Below are 15,377 nucleotides of genomic sequence, written 5' to 3' on the forward strand. Positions count from 1 at the left end.
AGGGGGAAACAATTAAACCATTTCTTCACAAGAATAAGATGATCTGGAAAAAATACCAAAATAAATTTTACAGGAAAAGAATGGTATATTCTGACAAATTTTGAAAAAAAAAAAAGTCTTTACTAGTTACGTCAGTATTTCATATTGAAAAGCACTTTTATTTCATTTTACTAGGATGTCAATTTTATTGAAAACTTTGTCCTGCTGCCAGGTATTTTTGTTAGAGTAAATGAATACCTCTTCATTTGCTTAGCTTCATTCCATCCATCTATCTATCTTGCTTTTGTCATTTTTGTCACTGTTGATTCTTTATTTTTTGTTCTTATTGAGTTTTTAAAATTATTTTACTTGTAAGTTGCCCAGAGATAGTGAAGGTCAGTCATCATAAAATTTAGGAAACAAATAAACCATTTCATTAATAAACATTTGGCCTTATGGTGGAATTTGAAGTTGTCTGACTGACTTATACAAATGACTTCATATATTATGGGAACTTTGATTTTGTTTAGGTGTTGCAAATCCTGTCACATATATTGTAAACTATGGTTAATGATTCACTATGAAGTTGATATTACTCATCTTAATTCCATGTATTTAAAAATATTATGTGTTAAGTTAACATAGTTTATTTATTTTTTGTCACAACAGTATATATAAGCATAAGCATGAAGTAACTATAAATATATAAGCATATATATGAGTATAAGTATGTAATAACTATATAAATTGGATATAATGAAAGGAAACAGTAGGACAGGAACAGTAGACATGTTTGTGCTCTTACGCACGCCCCTTAAAGACCTCTTAGGAATGGGGTGAGGTCAACAGTAGACAGTTTTTGGTTAAAGTTTTGGGGATTTTGAGTAGATACCACAGAGTCTGGTAGTGTGTTCCAAGCATTAATAACTCTGTTACTGAAGTCATATTTTCTGCAATCAAGATTGAAATGGTTAACATTAAGTTTAAATCTATTGTTTGCTCTTGTATTGTTGTGATTGAAGCTGAAGTAATCCTCAACAGGAAGGACATTGCAATAGATGATTCTATGAGTTAAACATAAGTCCTGTCGAAGGCGGCGGAGTTGTAAGTTTTTTAAACCCAAGCTTTCAAGTCTGGTGGCATAAGGTATTTTGTTATATTCAGAGGAGTGGAGAACTCTTCTTGTAAAATATTTCTGGACACGTTCAATTGTATTGATGTCTGAAATGTGGTATGGGTTCCAGACAGGCGAGCTGTATTCAAGAATTGGTCTAGCAAATGTTTTATAAGCTCTGGTTATAGTGTAGTGTTTCTGGAGAAGAAGCTATGTAAGATTAGGTTAACAACTCTTAATGCCTTTTTTGTGATGTAGTTGCAGTGAGCTTTGGCACTTAGGTCATTGGATATGAAGACTCCAAGGTCTTTGACTGGGTGGGGGTCATCTGTAAGGTAATGTCCATTGAGTTTGTATTTAGTGTTTGGATTCTTTCATTCAAATTTTCTGTAACATCAATGGAAAGAGCAAGAAGACACATGCTAAGGAATACTTCAAACTAGCAGTATTGTTTTATCATAAAATAACAAGACTGCCTGCTACTTTAGCCCAGCTTCAACTACTAGCCAGCAAGAAAATGAAAAGCGGCTTTTCCTGGACTTTTCTAGAACCATTGAGAGGGGCTGAATTTAAGGTCCTATAAGCCACCAATAAACAGGCAATGGAACTTCAGGAACTGGTAGCTTAAGGCACAGCTGGTATGAACTGTTCTCAATAACAGTAAATAAATAACATCAGTAAATGTACTATTAGACCAACTTATGTAATATCTAAATAAGCAGAATTAATAGGGTAACTTAAAAAATTGGTAAAATTGTTTTTAGAAATAAAACCAACTCAATATATTTAAAGCAACATAAGCATTAAAAATCTGTAAGTTGTCTCGTTCAGCAAGAAGAAATATGCCTGAAAACAATCCACAGAAATTTCCTTTGATCCACCTGATTGTTAAATAACATAAAAACTTTATTTATTTATTTATTTATTTATTTATTTATTTTTCTTTATTTTTCTTTCTCTTTCTCTTTCTCTTTTTCTTTTTCTTTCCTTCCTTCCTTCTTTCCTTCCTTCCTTCCTTCCTTCCTTTCTTTTTCTTTCTTTCTTTTCACCTTCCTTCCTTCCTTCCTTTATTTCTTTCTTTTGTCCCTCTCTCTTTCTTTCCCTCCCTGCCTGCTTGATAGCCAATTTGCTAATCCTCTGCCAGCTCTTTGCCTTCTTTGGAAGGAGTTTCAATCAGAATAGAGCTAGAATAGACTTTGGAGGCCTTCTAGTCCAACCCCCTGCTCAAGCAGGAGACTTACCATTTCAGATGGGTGGGTATCCAGTCTGTTCTTAAAAACCTCCAGGGATGAAGCTTCTAAAATGTCTGAAGGCAAGCTGTTCCACTGATTAATTGTCCACACTGTTAGGAAGTTTCTCCTTAATTCCAGGTTACTTGTCTCCTTGATTAGTTTCCGCCCATTGTTTCTTGTCTTACTTTCTTGTTTTGAAAATTAAGTTGACCCCCCTCTTCTTTGTGGCAGCCCCTCAAATACTGGAATACTGGTATCATGTCACTCCTCATCCTTTTTTTCTCTAGACTGGCCTTACCCAATTCTTGCAACCATCCTTGTTTCCAGGCTCTTAATCATCTTTGCACTTTTTCCAAAGTCTCAACATCTTTCTTGTAATGGGGTAACCAAAACTGGATGCAGTATTCCAGGTGTGGTCTAACGCTTTATAAAGCGGTACTAATACTTCACATGATTTTGATTATACAGTATGCCTCTGTTTATACAACCAAGGATTGAGTTACCTTTTTGGCTCTTGCTGCACACTGTGGGCTCATGTTTAAGTGATTGTCGACTAGGTCCCTCACATAGGTACTGTTTTTGAGCCAGGTTTTGCCTAATCTGTATTTGAACCTTTAGTCAGCGCTGTGCTGTTCATAGTTGAACAAATAAGTAACTGAATTTTAAAACCTAGCAATTTTTAAAGCAAACTTAGATTAAGTGCTGGGAAACTTAGATTAAGTGCACACTCATATTGTGAATGTGAAGTAAGCACAATCAAGCCAGATCAAAGCCAAAGGTACAAATACAGATATTGTATTTGAACAGATTATTGGCATAGAAATGGATATTCAGAAATTGAATAACTCAGATTTGGACCACAAAAATCTGGATGACTACTGGATGGCATCAACGAAATATGGAAAAAAAATCTAATTATTTACTGCCATCCAATAGTTACAGATATGTTTGCAGCCCAGATTTGTTAGCTATAAATAGTATTTGTGCAAAACCTAATAGATCTTAATGAGCACTAAACATAAACAATATAATACATTCAGTCTAGCTTTGCAACATGTGTCACCTCTTTTGTGGAAGCAATATTGGTTTCTGATTTGGTTCAGGATCCATTCAATTCCAATTTATCAACTTTAAAGCTCTAGTTGGCTTGGGGCCAGGTTGTTTGAAGAATTCCTCTCTCCAATTATATCTACCTAGTCCACCAAAGCAGGAAGGCAGGATATATTGAAGGTTCCATCAGAAAAGTACATCTAGTAGGATCAATAAAAACGGCTTTCTTTGTGATGGCTCCCTCCATTTAGCAGAATTAAAATTAGTCCTTACCTTGACAGTTTATCAGAAGGTCCTGAAGATGTTTTTCTGCAGCAATCCTGTGAATTCTAGGTTGACAAAAAGCTGATCAAGCAGCTGGCTTGATTATGTTTGGTTGTGTTTGTTGTCACATTAGGGGTGTGGGAAGGCTTTATGGGACTTTGCTTTATGGATTTTTAATTTTGTAAAGCCGTCTGGAGTCACCTGTATGAATTGGAGGGCCATATAAATTTGTTTAATAAATAAAAAATGTATGTTTTATATGAATTGCTCAAGGTAATACATGTATTTCCCTATTTTCCTAGAGGAAAAGAAAGATATGGTCTACTTTGAGTGTATTAAAGTACTGCAGAACATCCTCAGTCAGAACTGTAAATTATCTACACTATTTAGAGTCAATCCCTGAAAGGCTGCATCTTTATTTTAAACAAATCTAGTAACATGCTGACAATTGTAAGTGCACAGATTGTTAGTTCCTTTCTAGTTCCAATATCAGTAATTACCCTCTTTCTTCAGCATAGCATTTACATGTTTTAAACATGTACATTTTTCTCTAGCAGTCTTGGTGCAGACAATCAACAAACTAACAAAATATTGTTGGGAATGCTATATCTATGATGTCATGCCACTGAGAAAAGCTTTGGAAATATGCTATTATAATTAAATGAACTGAATCGGTATGTGCACATGGCAGATTACAACACAATGTTCTGTATGATCACATTATCATAGTTCTAATAAGCTATGTAATACTATACTACAATCCAGTGAGATTATTAACTGGACCATGAAATACTCACCCAGAAGGTACATATAACATTTTATTTTATTCCCATATTCTGTTTCTGTCTGATGAGAAGAAGGAAGAGAAGACAAGCTGACAGGAACCAAGGTGTCAAGCCGGCATAAATCGGCTGCCAAAGACACATAGCCTGAGAACAGAATGCAAAACTACATTGAGAGGCACCAAACCTCAAAGCTGTTCCCAAAACATCAAACATGAATAAGATTGGATATTGATGGACTGATTAAGGGGACAGGGCCTGGGGAAAGAGAAAATTGTAATCTTTGTATTTACTTGACTTTAGTAACAGAATCTTTCACTTCAAAGAAATGGAGTTGAGGGTCTTTCTTTCCTAAGGGTCCAAATTGGGACAGACTTGACAGTATAGCTTTATTCATTGAATCATCAAATACTGTATTATATAGTTTCCAACATTAAATTTATGTAAAATATTCGTATCTCTTTCTCTGTATCCTCCTTCCCCCCCTCTTTCTGTTTAAAGAGGAAAACCATATAAACACACTCAAAACTGAACACACTCAGAATTGTAGATAGTAGATTTTAGGAGAAGCTCTCCAATTCTACCGCCTCTTAAAATACTAGACAGCACAGTATCAATAATAAAGACTTTCAAGTTTCTAGAGTCTATAATATCTCAGGACTTAAAATGGACACCAAACATCAAAAACATCATCAAAAAACCTCAACAAAGAATGTTCTTCCTGCGCCTACTCAGAAAGCTCAGACTGTCCTATGAGCTGCTGATTCAGTTCTACAAAGGAATTATTGAACCTGTTATTTGTACCTCTACAACTGTCTGCTTTAGCACAGCAACCAAACAAGACAGACACAGATTTCAACGGATAATTAGAACTGCATAAAAAACAGCTGCAACCAGCCTGCCTTCCATTGAAGACCTGTATACTGCATGAGCCAGAAAGAAGGCTGTGAAAATATCTACCGACCTCTCACATCCTGGACATGAACTGTTTCAACTTATTCCCTCAAGACAACGCTATAGGCAGTGGTGGCAAACCTTTTACGATTGAGGTATGTGCTTTGCATGCTTTGTGTGTGTGTGTGTGTGTTATCTGCACTAACGTGGCTCCTCTTCATATACGCACAGCTTTCATGTGCATCCCCATGCGCTGCATGCACAATCTGTGCATTTGCGCAGGTTTTGCATGGCTCCCCTTTGCACTGCACACGCAATTGCAACATCTACGCATGCACACTGTTTTTGCACATGCAATGCCTGTGCATGAACACCATCTATGCATGCACACACTGCACTAAGTACTTGCGTGCATATGCGCATGCATGCACAGGAGAGCTCCAAAGACCATCTGGGTCACCTGCATTGCGTGCATGCGCACCGGAGGCCTGAACACCAGCTGGGGCATGCACGCATGTGAAGCTGCAGATGAATTGGGCGACAGCTCACGTGCCCAGAAAGATGGCTCTGTATGCCACCTTGGGCAGGCGTACCATAGGTTCACCATCATGGCTATAGGGCATTGCACACCAAAACAACTAGGCACAGGGACAGTTTTTTTTCTCCAATGCCATCACTCTGCTAAACAACTAATTCCCACAATACTGTCTTATGCCCTGGGATGTCAAACCACCTAGTAGGCTGTATTACTATTATCCTTCTCATCTTTCCTATTACCCATTTTCTTAGCTTCTTATGACTATAACTTTGTTGTTTGTATCTTATGATTTGTGTTGCTTGCTTTTATTTAATATCCTATTATGATTTATGTTGATTGATTATTTAGAATCCTATGACTATCACTGAGTGTTGTATCTTAGTAATGATGCTTGTATTTTATGATTATGATCATGATTTATCTCTTGTTGATTGTTATGTACTTGAGAGCTTAGGCACTAGAGACAAATTCCTTGTGTGTACAATCATACTTGGCCAATAAAGAATTCTACTCCTTTTCTAAACATGAAAGAATTAAAAAAATAAAGATAAATCAGAAGTATAAAAATGTTTACAGAGTTGTAATTCAAATTAGATTGAAGAAAACATTATCGTTTTCACTAATATACAACACTCAGTAATATACAACATTTAAACCAGAAAATAATCAATTTATAAAAGAAATTCACTTTCTGAGAAAATGATTAAACCTGCCAATTGAGCAAAAAATTATTTTGGCTCAGGAAAGAAGCTATGTACCTTTACAGAAAACAAAAGACTTTGTCTATGATCATAGTTAAATTAAATAATAGGAGACAATTTAAAACATATTTGGACTGCATTCCTGATTTTTCCTGAGGGCCTCCTAACAGACTTGGAGAAATAGTTCAAGTTAACAGTCACCCCTGTGTTATTTTTGTTCTTCAGAAACTACCAAAAACAGGGCTTTCACAGCATGATCTTTTCATTTATTTATTCTGCCATAATCTTCTGCCACTTGGTGGTCACAGTATGATAATAAAAACAACAGAATTTTTTTTAAAAGAGACCATGATGTCCATATCCAAAGAAAGCCCAAATAGGACAGAACAACAACAGCAGCAAGAGATACTGATAGGCTCTGCAAAAAAACGTCCTATTTTTAAAAATTTCCTAAAGCAGCCAGGAAGGAGGCCAGTCTGATTGCAGTGAGCAACCAGAAAAGTAGAGCTGTCATATGACAGAAATTTGGAAGAAACACAAATCTTTGCCTACAGAATCTCAAGGACAGGGTGAATCTGTTTGAAGTTCTGCACCAACTAAGTCATAAAGGGCTTTTTCAGCTAATACCAGCATATAAAATTGTATTTGGAAGTAATCTGGCAATCAGTACCTGTATTATCAAGTTGTTTTTGATTGAAATTGGGAGAAAACATAAATGTTTCTCCTCTCCTTTAATCAACAGATGAATATATTGGAAGACTTAAAGTTCAGCTCTCCCACTGTAGACAAGACTGTTCCTTTTGCCTACATTTCATTGTATTTTAAATATTTTAATGGTTTTATTTAATTAAACTATGCATATGCTACCTAACATATATCATGTATCCAGGTAATACAAGTAGGTACAGAAACAACAAATTAAAAAATGCCTTAAAATACATTAAGAAATTCCTTATCATTAACGTTGTATTCAATATACAACATCACTCTCTGACTTAATTCAGCAGTCTGGTAATATCTAAAACATTATTAAAAGGCTTCAGCTTCAGTTAGCTATAGCTCATATAATCAAATGCATATAGGATTTGTAGGATTTAAATTAGGATAGCCAGGGAAAGTCACATTGTTTATGTGACTTCCCTTTAATATTATAAATGGTATGATCTGTCAGCAATATCTCAGTAGTTTCTACATAGCACAAACAGGAAAATGTTGTGCAAAAGAATTACTGTATACAACTTTGTCATCAGAACTCAAAGCAAGAACTAAGTAACATCTGGACATTTCGGTATCCCAGGACATTCCACAGCAGACCTCAAAGTAAGAATAATAGAAAAGTGGGACTTTAGCAGCATCATTAACCAATAGATTTAAACTTAATGTAAACCGCTTTAATCTAGATTGCAGAAAATATGACTTCTGTAACAGAATCATCAGTGCTTGGAATACTTTACCTGACTCTGTGGTCTCTTCCCATAATCCTAAAAGCTTTAACCAAAAACTCTCTACTATTGACCTCACCCCATTCCTAAGAGGACCATAAGGGGCGTGCATAAGTGCACAAACGTGCCTACCGTTCCTGTCCTATTGTTTTTCTTTTCTTCTTCCTATATATGTTTATATGTGTATATACTATATAATCTTTTTGTATGATGTTGTGACAAAATAAATAAATTAAGTGAGTAATTATTGAACTCATATACAGCAAAAAAGTTTAAATTACTCTCAGAAGGCATCAACACATACAATGGTTTTTTAACACATTACAATTGTTAATTGATCAGGTACTTGCAAAGCAATGGATCTCACATGTAATCTGATCTGGATAACCAGTTTATCTTCCCCTTCATCTTTCCCCTCCCTCATCCCAGTTTAAAATCTGTTTCAGCTTTACCACTCTACGTATCAGATGAAAATTGCTGGAGATCATGAAAGTTTGTGCCTTTTAATAAAAACTTTAGTTGGGAAAGATGCCGCCAGATTCTTGATTTTTTGCCATCATAGATGAATACAATATCTACAACACAATCACTGGTCTTTAATTAATGCAATACCTGGATACATTTTCAGATATTAACACCCATCATGTACCTAAACTTATGCGTTTCATGGGCAAAAATGATTCCAGAAAATGGCATTGCTATAAACAAGGCTACCAATTTTATTTTAAGCTTCTAATATTTGCCTTGATTTTTAGGCCATAAAAGTTTTCAGATGAGAGGTATTTTAAAAATAATAAATAAAATTTCATAATTTGCTTAAATATCTTTCCTAAACTCTGAAGAATTTGAAACTAAACTTAAAGAAAAGATGTTACATTGTTTGAAAGATAATACATCCATATTATTACACCACAATAGAAAGCTGAGGAACCATGCTGGTTGAAATATGGATTTAATAAAGTGCATGTTGTTAGGAGTCAGCTTGTGACTACTTCTAAAGTGTATCGACATACCATTCCTATTTTTTTCCAGCGATTGTCTACATTAATCAAGCACTGTCAGGAGGTGATACATCTATTTATCTAACATATGTCAATACAAACATGATGAAGGCAGTGGCCTTCACTACTCATATGTTTCCCTTATTTATATATAGACCAAGGAAAAATTGTTTGGAACAAAAGATATGCAGCGGAAGATGCAGAAAAACTTATTCTTACTTCACAACATTTTAAATCTGATACCAAAATTAAACTCAATAAACCATTTGAGAATATTACAAAGTATTGTCTATTGTGACTATTCTTCCCCAAAAGGTTTTATTTCCCCTAAATACCTGCAGTGGTTTGAACCTGCAAATCTATAGTAAATCTATAGGAGCCCCCACAGAGAGGGACTTCTCAGGGTGCCGTCCGCCAAACAATGTCGGCTGGCGGCCCCCAGGGGAAGATCCTTCTCTGTGGGGGCTCCTACCCTCTGGAACGAACTTCCCCCTGGTTTACGCCAAATATCTGACCTTTGGACCTTTTGCCGCGAATTGAAAACGTATTTATTTACTCGCGCGAGGCTGGCTTAAATTTTGTTGTATTTTTAAATTTATATTTTATATTTCTACATTTTATATGAATTTTAATGGGTTTTTAGAATTTTAAATGTTTTAAAGTTTTCGGCCAATTGTATAATAAGTTTTTTAATTTTGTTTTAATTGTATATTGTATTGTTTGGGTTTTTATTCTGGCTGTACACTGCCCTGAGTCCATCGGGAGAAGGGCGGTATAGAAATCTAATAAATAAATAATAATAATAATATAATAATAATGTCTATTCTATATTCAAAATATATATTCTTTCATTTTTTATCCAAACTGGGGCAAATGAAGATTGTGTGTAGCTGAGAGATTAAGTTCTCCTTACCTACAATGTTTTAAAAACTGGTCATCTTGGATCTGCTTTTATTTGTAAATAAATATGGATGCTCTTATTTATTTTCACCTTGATTATCTGTTTATCAAATAGGTAAAAAGATGGTCAGGCAGGAGACTTCAGTTCAAGCATATATGAAGAGTGCTATAATTGTGAGAAGGAGACAATAAAACCACAAATAACTGAAAAAATGTCTCCTGTAATAGTCTTTATGATTAAAGATATATCCTTGTTATCTGGAAGGTGTACTATGATGAAAAGAAAGTCCATTTGCTCATTGAATCCATGAAGCTGTAAAATGATTTGTGAATTTTTTTTTATTTTATTTTTTTACATTTATATCCCGCCCTTCTCCGAAGACTCAGGCGGTGTATAAGGCAAAATTAAATTAAACCTAGTTACTCCAATCAATAATCTAATCTATATTATTACACAGAATAAGTTAACCCAAGTTTAATATGCAACAGAGTTGTTCAGTACATCAGGTTTATATATCTATATGTGTGTGATTTACTATTCTGTGAGAGATTTCATTACTGTGGAATTCTTTTCTTAATCTGGATATAATTACGAAAATGGAAATTACCAAATTTAAGAAAACTATTGTACTTTGTCTTTGATCTGCTATTCTTTTAACCTTATAGTAGGTGAAAAAAACTGGCTGATTCACAATATAAAGAGCTTGTTTATATCTTAAATAAACAAGTAAATATGTAAATAAGTAGATACTTGACTGATAGTTCTCCCAAACTGCTTTACAGATTAACAGAGTTGGAAGGGACCTTGTAGGTCATCTAGTCCATCACCACCACCCCGCTCAAGCAGGAGACCCTACACCATTTCTGACAAATGGCAGTCCAATCTTTTCTTGAAAGTCTCAAGTGATGAAGCTCCCACAACTTCCAAAGGCAAGCTGTTCCATTGGTTGATTGTTCTCACTGTCAGAAAGTTCCTCCTCATTTCTAGGTTGAATCTCTCCTTATTCAGTATCCATCCATTATTCCTTGTCTGGCCTTCAGGTGCTTTGGAAAACAGCTTGACCCCCTCCTCTCTGTGGCAGCCCCTCAAGTATTGGAAGACGGCTATCATGTCTCCCTTGGTCCTTCTCTTCACTAGACTAGCCATCTCAGTTCTTGTAACCTATGAACTGGGTATGGCTAGTCTTCATATGTTTTAGTCTCCAGTCCCCTAATCATCCTGGTTGCTCTCCTCTGCACTTTTTCTAGAGTCTCAACATCTTTTTCATAGTGTGGTGACCAAAACTGGATTCAGTACTCTAGGTGTAGTTTTAATAGGGCTTTATAGAGTGGTATTAGTACCTCACTTGATCTTGACATACTGTAAATAAAATGACAACAGAATGACTAAAAAATATAGTATTCACTGGAACTAATGACTCAGATTATGAATTACATACAAAAAGAAGTTTGGATCTGACCCTAAACTGTTCTAATGAAAATCTTATTAATTTCAATGGAGCTACATGTTGCATTAGTCTGTTTTGAGAAATCCATCTTGGAAATAAAGAATCATGAATATAAACTTTCAGGATTGACATGCCACTAGTTCTTTAAATCATTATTTTAATTAATTGAAAAAGAAGCTTTAATTCTGATGAAGACTCATTAGCACTTAGAACTAAAATCTGTTTTGAGTTTCATGGTTCAGATATATAACCTCCTAAGAAAAGGAGAGTTTTCTTTTTTATTACCAGAATCTGAAACACATTTAGAGAGATAAAATCTTGAAAAAGTATTTTCAAAATAAGAGACACAAGGTTATTCAGTAAAAGTATTGAACAAATTGACTTTGAAAATGCACAAATCTGACAAAGAAAAATATACCAATCTATGAAGTTGTGATAGCCCACCCATCATCCAATGTTTGAGGAGGGGTCTTTCTATTTGGTGGTCAGGGACAGACAAAAAACTTGTTCAAGCTTCTTGCAAACTGGACGCAGTTTAAGCTTATGGTTTTTTGCTTTTTGAAATTGAAGCTTGCTTGCACATAGATAACATCAGTGCACTCTGGAAAGTTTGCTCATAACTGTGATGGCTGCACTGAACATAAGAACAGCCATTAGGGACTCCCTCCACAGCCTTAAGGGAAGGTGGGAATATTGCTGAGTTAAATGTTTGTGCTGTAACTCTTTCAATCATTATGTCTTCTTCTTCTTCTTCTTCTTCTTCTTCTTCTTCTTCTTCTTCTTCTTCTTCTTCTTCTTCTTCTTCTTCTTCTTCTTCTTCTTCTCCTCCTCCTCCTCCTCCTCCTCCTCCTCCTCCTCCTCCTCCTCCTCCTCCTCCTCCTCCTCCTCCTCCTCCTCCTCCAATTCGAAAATAACTGGTGGATATTCTTGCCAATCCACATTAAAATCTGACACAAAAAGTCACATTAGGAGGTGAAGCAAATTCAAATATATTAGGAGAAACAAAAAGTTGGACCTCTTATATTTTTAATTTTACAAAATGGAAAATGAAGCTAAACGTTGTAAGAGAAGGAAAACAAAGGTTAAGCTCCATCATCATTGTTCAGAGTCCATAGGGTATAGAGTAAAAGACCATAATAAATTGGTACCCAGATATATCTTATTTGGTATTTAGGAATATGAAAGGATCTAATATCCCCCAGTCTTTTTAACAGAAATAGTATACAGTTTGTGGATTTGCCCTAAAATTCAAACACAATAAAATTACATTGCTACTGTTAAAGGCTCTCTTCTCCTTGCTCTAAAACTGTGTTTGACCCAATTACCTTTTTCTCTGGTCTCAAATAATGACACAACCCAATTTATTAGTAAATAATAAATAAATTAATAATAAATAAATACCCCCCATCCACCCCCCAAAAATAGGTTTTGTTGTTTCGCACAGTTCCAAAGTGGATTCTCAATTCACAAACAAGCAATTACAAATTGCTCTATTACCTCCAGGATAGGCTCAAATTATGCCTTTAGAATGACTGCTCTAAATTACTGTTCTGATAACTAATTCGGGACTGGAATATAACCTTTTTTTCTATTGTGGCCTTTGGTGAACTTTTTGACAAATAAATAGCAACTTTCAATATACAGAATTAATTTCTTATACATGCAATCCAACGTGGTGACATGCTTTGTGAACCTATCAGCATTTTCATTAACTTTAATGCAGACCCCAAAAATCTGGCAGTCAGCTTGTTTAGAACCATATTTAACTGCATCTCCTATGTGGGTGTGTGCCAGTTCAGAAAGATGGCTTAGTCAGAATGTCAGGAAAGCAGAATCCAGTAGGTGGGAGCTTCTCCTTTCCATTTCTCTCAAAACCGTTTCCTCCAGCACCAACACCTATGATTTTTAAAAAGGGATTAGCATATACAAAGCAAGCAGCAAACTCCTCCTCCTCCAAGATACTCCTTGGATCACTGGAGTAGGGGATAAAGGAGGGGAAGAAGGAGCTTTGAAAGCCAGGCAATTTCTAAGTTGCATCTTGTGCAACCCACATCGTGTTTTCTTAGACTAAAAGGCTATAGTTATCGTAATAAGATGGAGAGGGAGGGAGCCAAACTAACCACAATTGCCATGAGAGGGGGTGCTTTACTGCAGCATAAGGGGGCGGGCTGAGGAGTGGGTTGGTTGCGAACAGAGGCTTCATTGGCGCTGTCCCCGGTGCTGAAAACGGCAAACCCCTCGGCGAGGAGAGCCGTGCGGCAGAAGAAACCACCCTCCCCGCTTCGAGGCCTGCGCGGGGCGAGCAAAGAGGGGGCGGAGGCGCGTTCGCGGCGGGCACGCGCACGCCTGATTCTTTCCTTTCCTTTGCCTTACCCGGACTCCGGGAGTGCGTGCGTGTGTGTGCATGTGTGGTGTGTGCGCGCGTGAGTGTGTGTGTGTGTGTGTGACAGAGGGGTGAATGTGTGTGATAGCCTACGAAGGAGCTGGATGTACCGAAGGGTCGGGACCACAACAGCAGCATTGAAAAACTGCATTCAAGCTGCCTCTTTCTTCCTAGCCCCAAGAGCACTGCAGCAGCGGGCCAAAGCTCCCCCCATCTCCAGCACCCAGATCCTTTTGCTTCTGCTGGGAGATCCTCTCCAGCTCGAGTCCTTCGGCTGCTTGCTCAATATGCAGAGGATCTAATTTGCTGAGCGAGAAACGGCCAGGGAAGAAGGAGGCGGTAGTAGTGGAACAGGAAGACGAGGAGGAGGAGGAGGAGGAAGAGGCAGCAGCAGAGGAATATTTCTGGCTTGGTGGATGCTCTACTTTTCATGGCAATGCAAAAAAATCGGCAGAATTCTCTTTTCCTGGCTCTTTTGGTTTGGGGATTCATCTGGGGGGTCTACTCAAACGGCATACAAATAGGTGAGTGTCCTCTTCAGAGCAAACCTTTTGTCTTCATCTCCCAAAATCTGGGTTGTGGTGTTTTTTTTTTTTGCTCTTCCTCTAAAGAAGATTTGATAGAACCCCAGTTCACAGCATGTAAACTTAAATTGAGCTTCTCTGCTGAAGGAAATGGATGCTAAGAGTGCCTTCTTTAGAGACCAGTTCCCAATAGCCTATTTCGCAATTCAAATGACTGCTTCCCAGCTGTACTTCCCCCCCCCCCCGTTTAAAAAAAACAGTTCATTTCCACAAACGGGTTTTAAAAGAGAATCCCCTTTGCTAACCATTTGTACGGATGACATTTCCCCCTGAAATCATGAAATCAGATACCCTGAATGGATAAAAAAAAAAAATCAGAAGGGGTCTGGATCAGTGAAGGATGCATATCCTAACATGGTGAAGGATATTCAGAGTGGCCACCGCCCCCACCCCCACCCTCAGCCTGTCTCCCAAACTTAATCAGGGTTGCAATTGCTGAAAAGCAGCAAGATATGACCACTACTGTAGGTTAGCACAGATTGTCCTTAACATTAGTGAGATTGGAGGCCATTCTAGTCTGAGGCAAGTTCCAAAGCTATTTCCCCCAGCAGAGCTGATACTCCTACAGTTCAGCCTGCAGCACTGATGTCCTCTCTCTCTCTCTCTCTCCCTCTCTCTCTCCCCCCCTCTTTCTGTCTCTTGTTCTCTTTTTATGTTTGCCTGTCATCCAACAGGAGGGCTCTTCCCCAGAGGGGCAGATCAGGAATACAGTGCATTTCGTGTAGGAATGGTTCAGTTTTCCACTTCAGAATTCCGACTGTCACCGCACATTGACAATCTGGAGGTGGCCAACAGTTTTGCTGTCACCAACGCATGTGAGTAATCAATCTCTCCTTGTGAACCACTGTGTCTCCTAGATTGATAGGGTTGGGGCAGCAACTGGCATTGTGAATAATGCAAAGAATGAGGGTAATGATTTTTGGCATTTATCTCTCCCAAAATAATCTTGGGAAAACTTGGTGGAGGGGTGAGGAGCTTAAAATATGGAGTATTCACCCAGCTATGATTACCTCTCACTGTGATCCCTCCATCCCCCACCTTTCAAACTGGATTGCACAGCTTCTG

At 37.2% G+C, this 15,377-nt stretch overlaps 1 protein-coding gene across 1 annotated transcript in view; it reads left to right on the forward strand.

Moving 5' to 3' along the window:
* Positions 1 to 13,805: 13,805 nt before the first annotated feature.
* Positions 13,806 to 15,377, forward strand: part of GRIA2 (glutamate ionotropic receptor AMPA type subunit 2) — a 95,441-nt gene continuing 93,869 nt past the window's right edge. The window contains exons 1-2 of the mRNA XM_058193672.1: positions 13,806 to 14,252; positions 14,987 to 15,127. Coding sequence (XP_058049655.1) covers positions 14,159 to 14,252; positions 14,987 to 15,127 — 235 coding nt within the window. The 5' untranslated portion in view covers positions 13,806 to 14,158. The remainder of the gene's footprint in view (positions 14,253 to 14,986; positions 15,128 to 15,377) is intronic.

This window comes from Ahaetulla prasina, chromosome 8 (genome assembly GCF_028640845.1).
Source record: "Ahaetulla prasina isolate Xishuangbanna chromosome 8, ASM2864084v1, whole genome shotgun sequence".
NCBI lineage: Eukaryota > Metazoa > Chordata > Lepidosauria > Squamata > Colubridae > Ahaetulla > Ahaetulla prasina.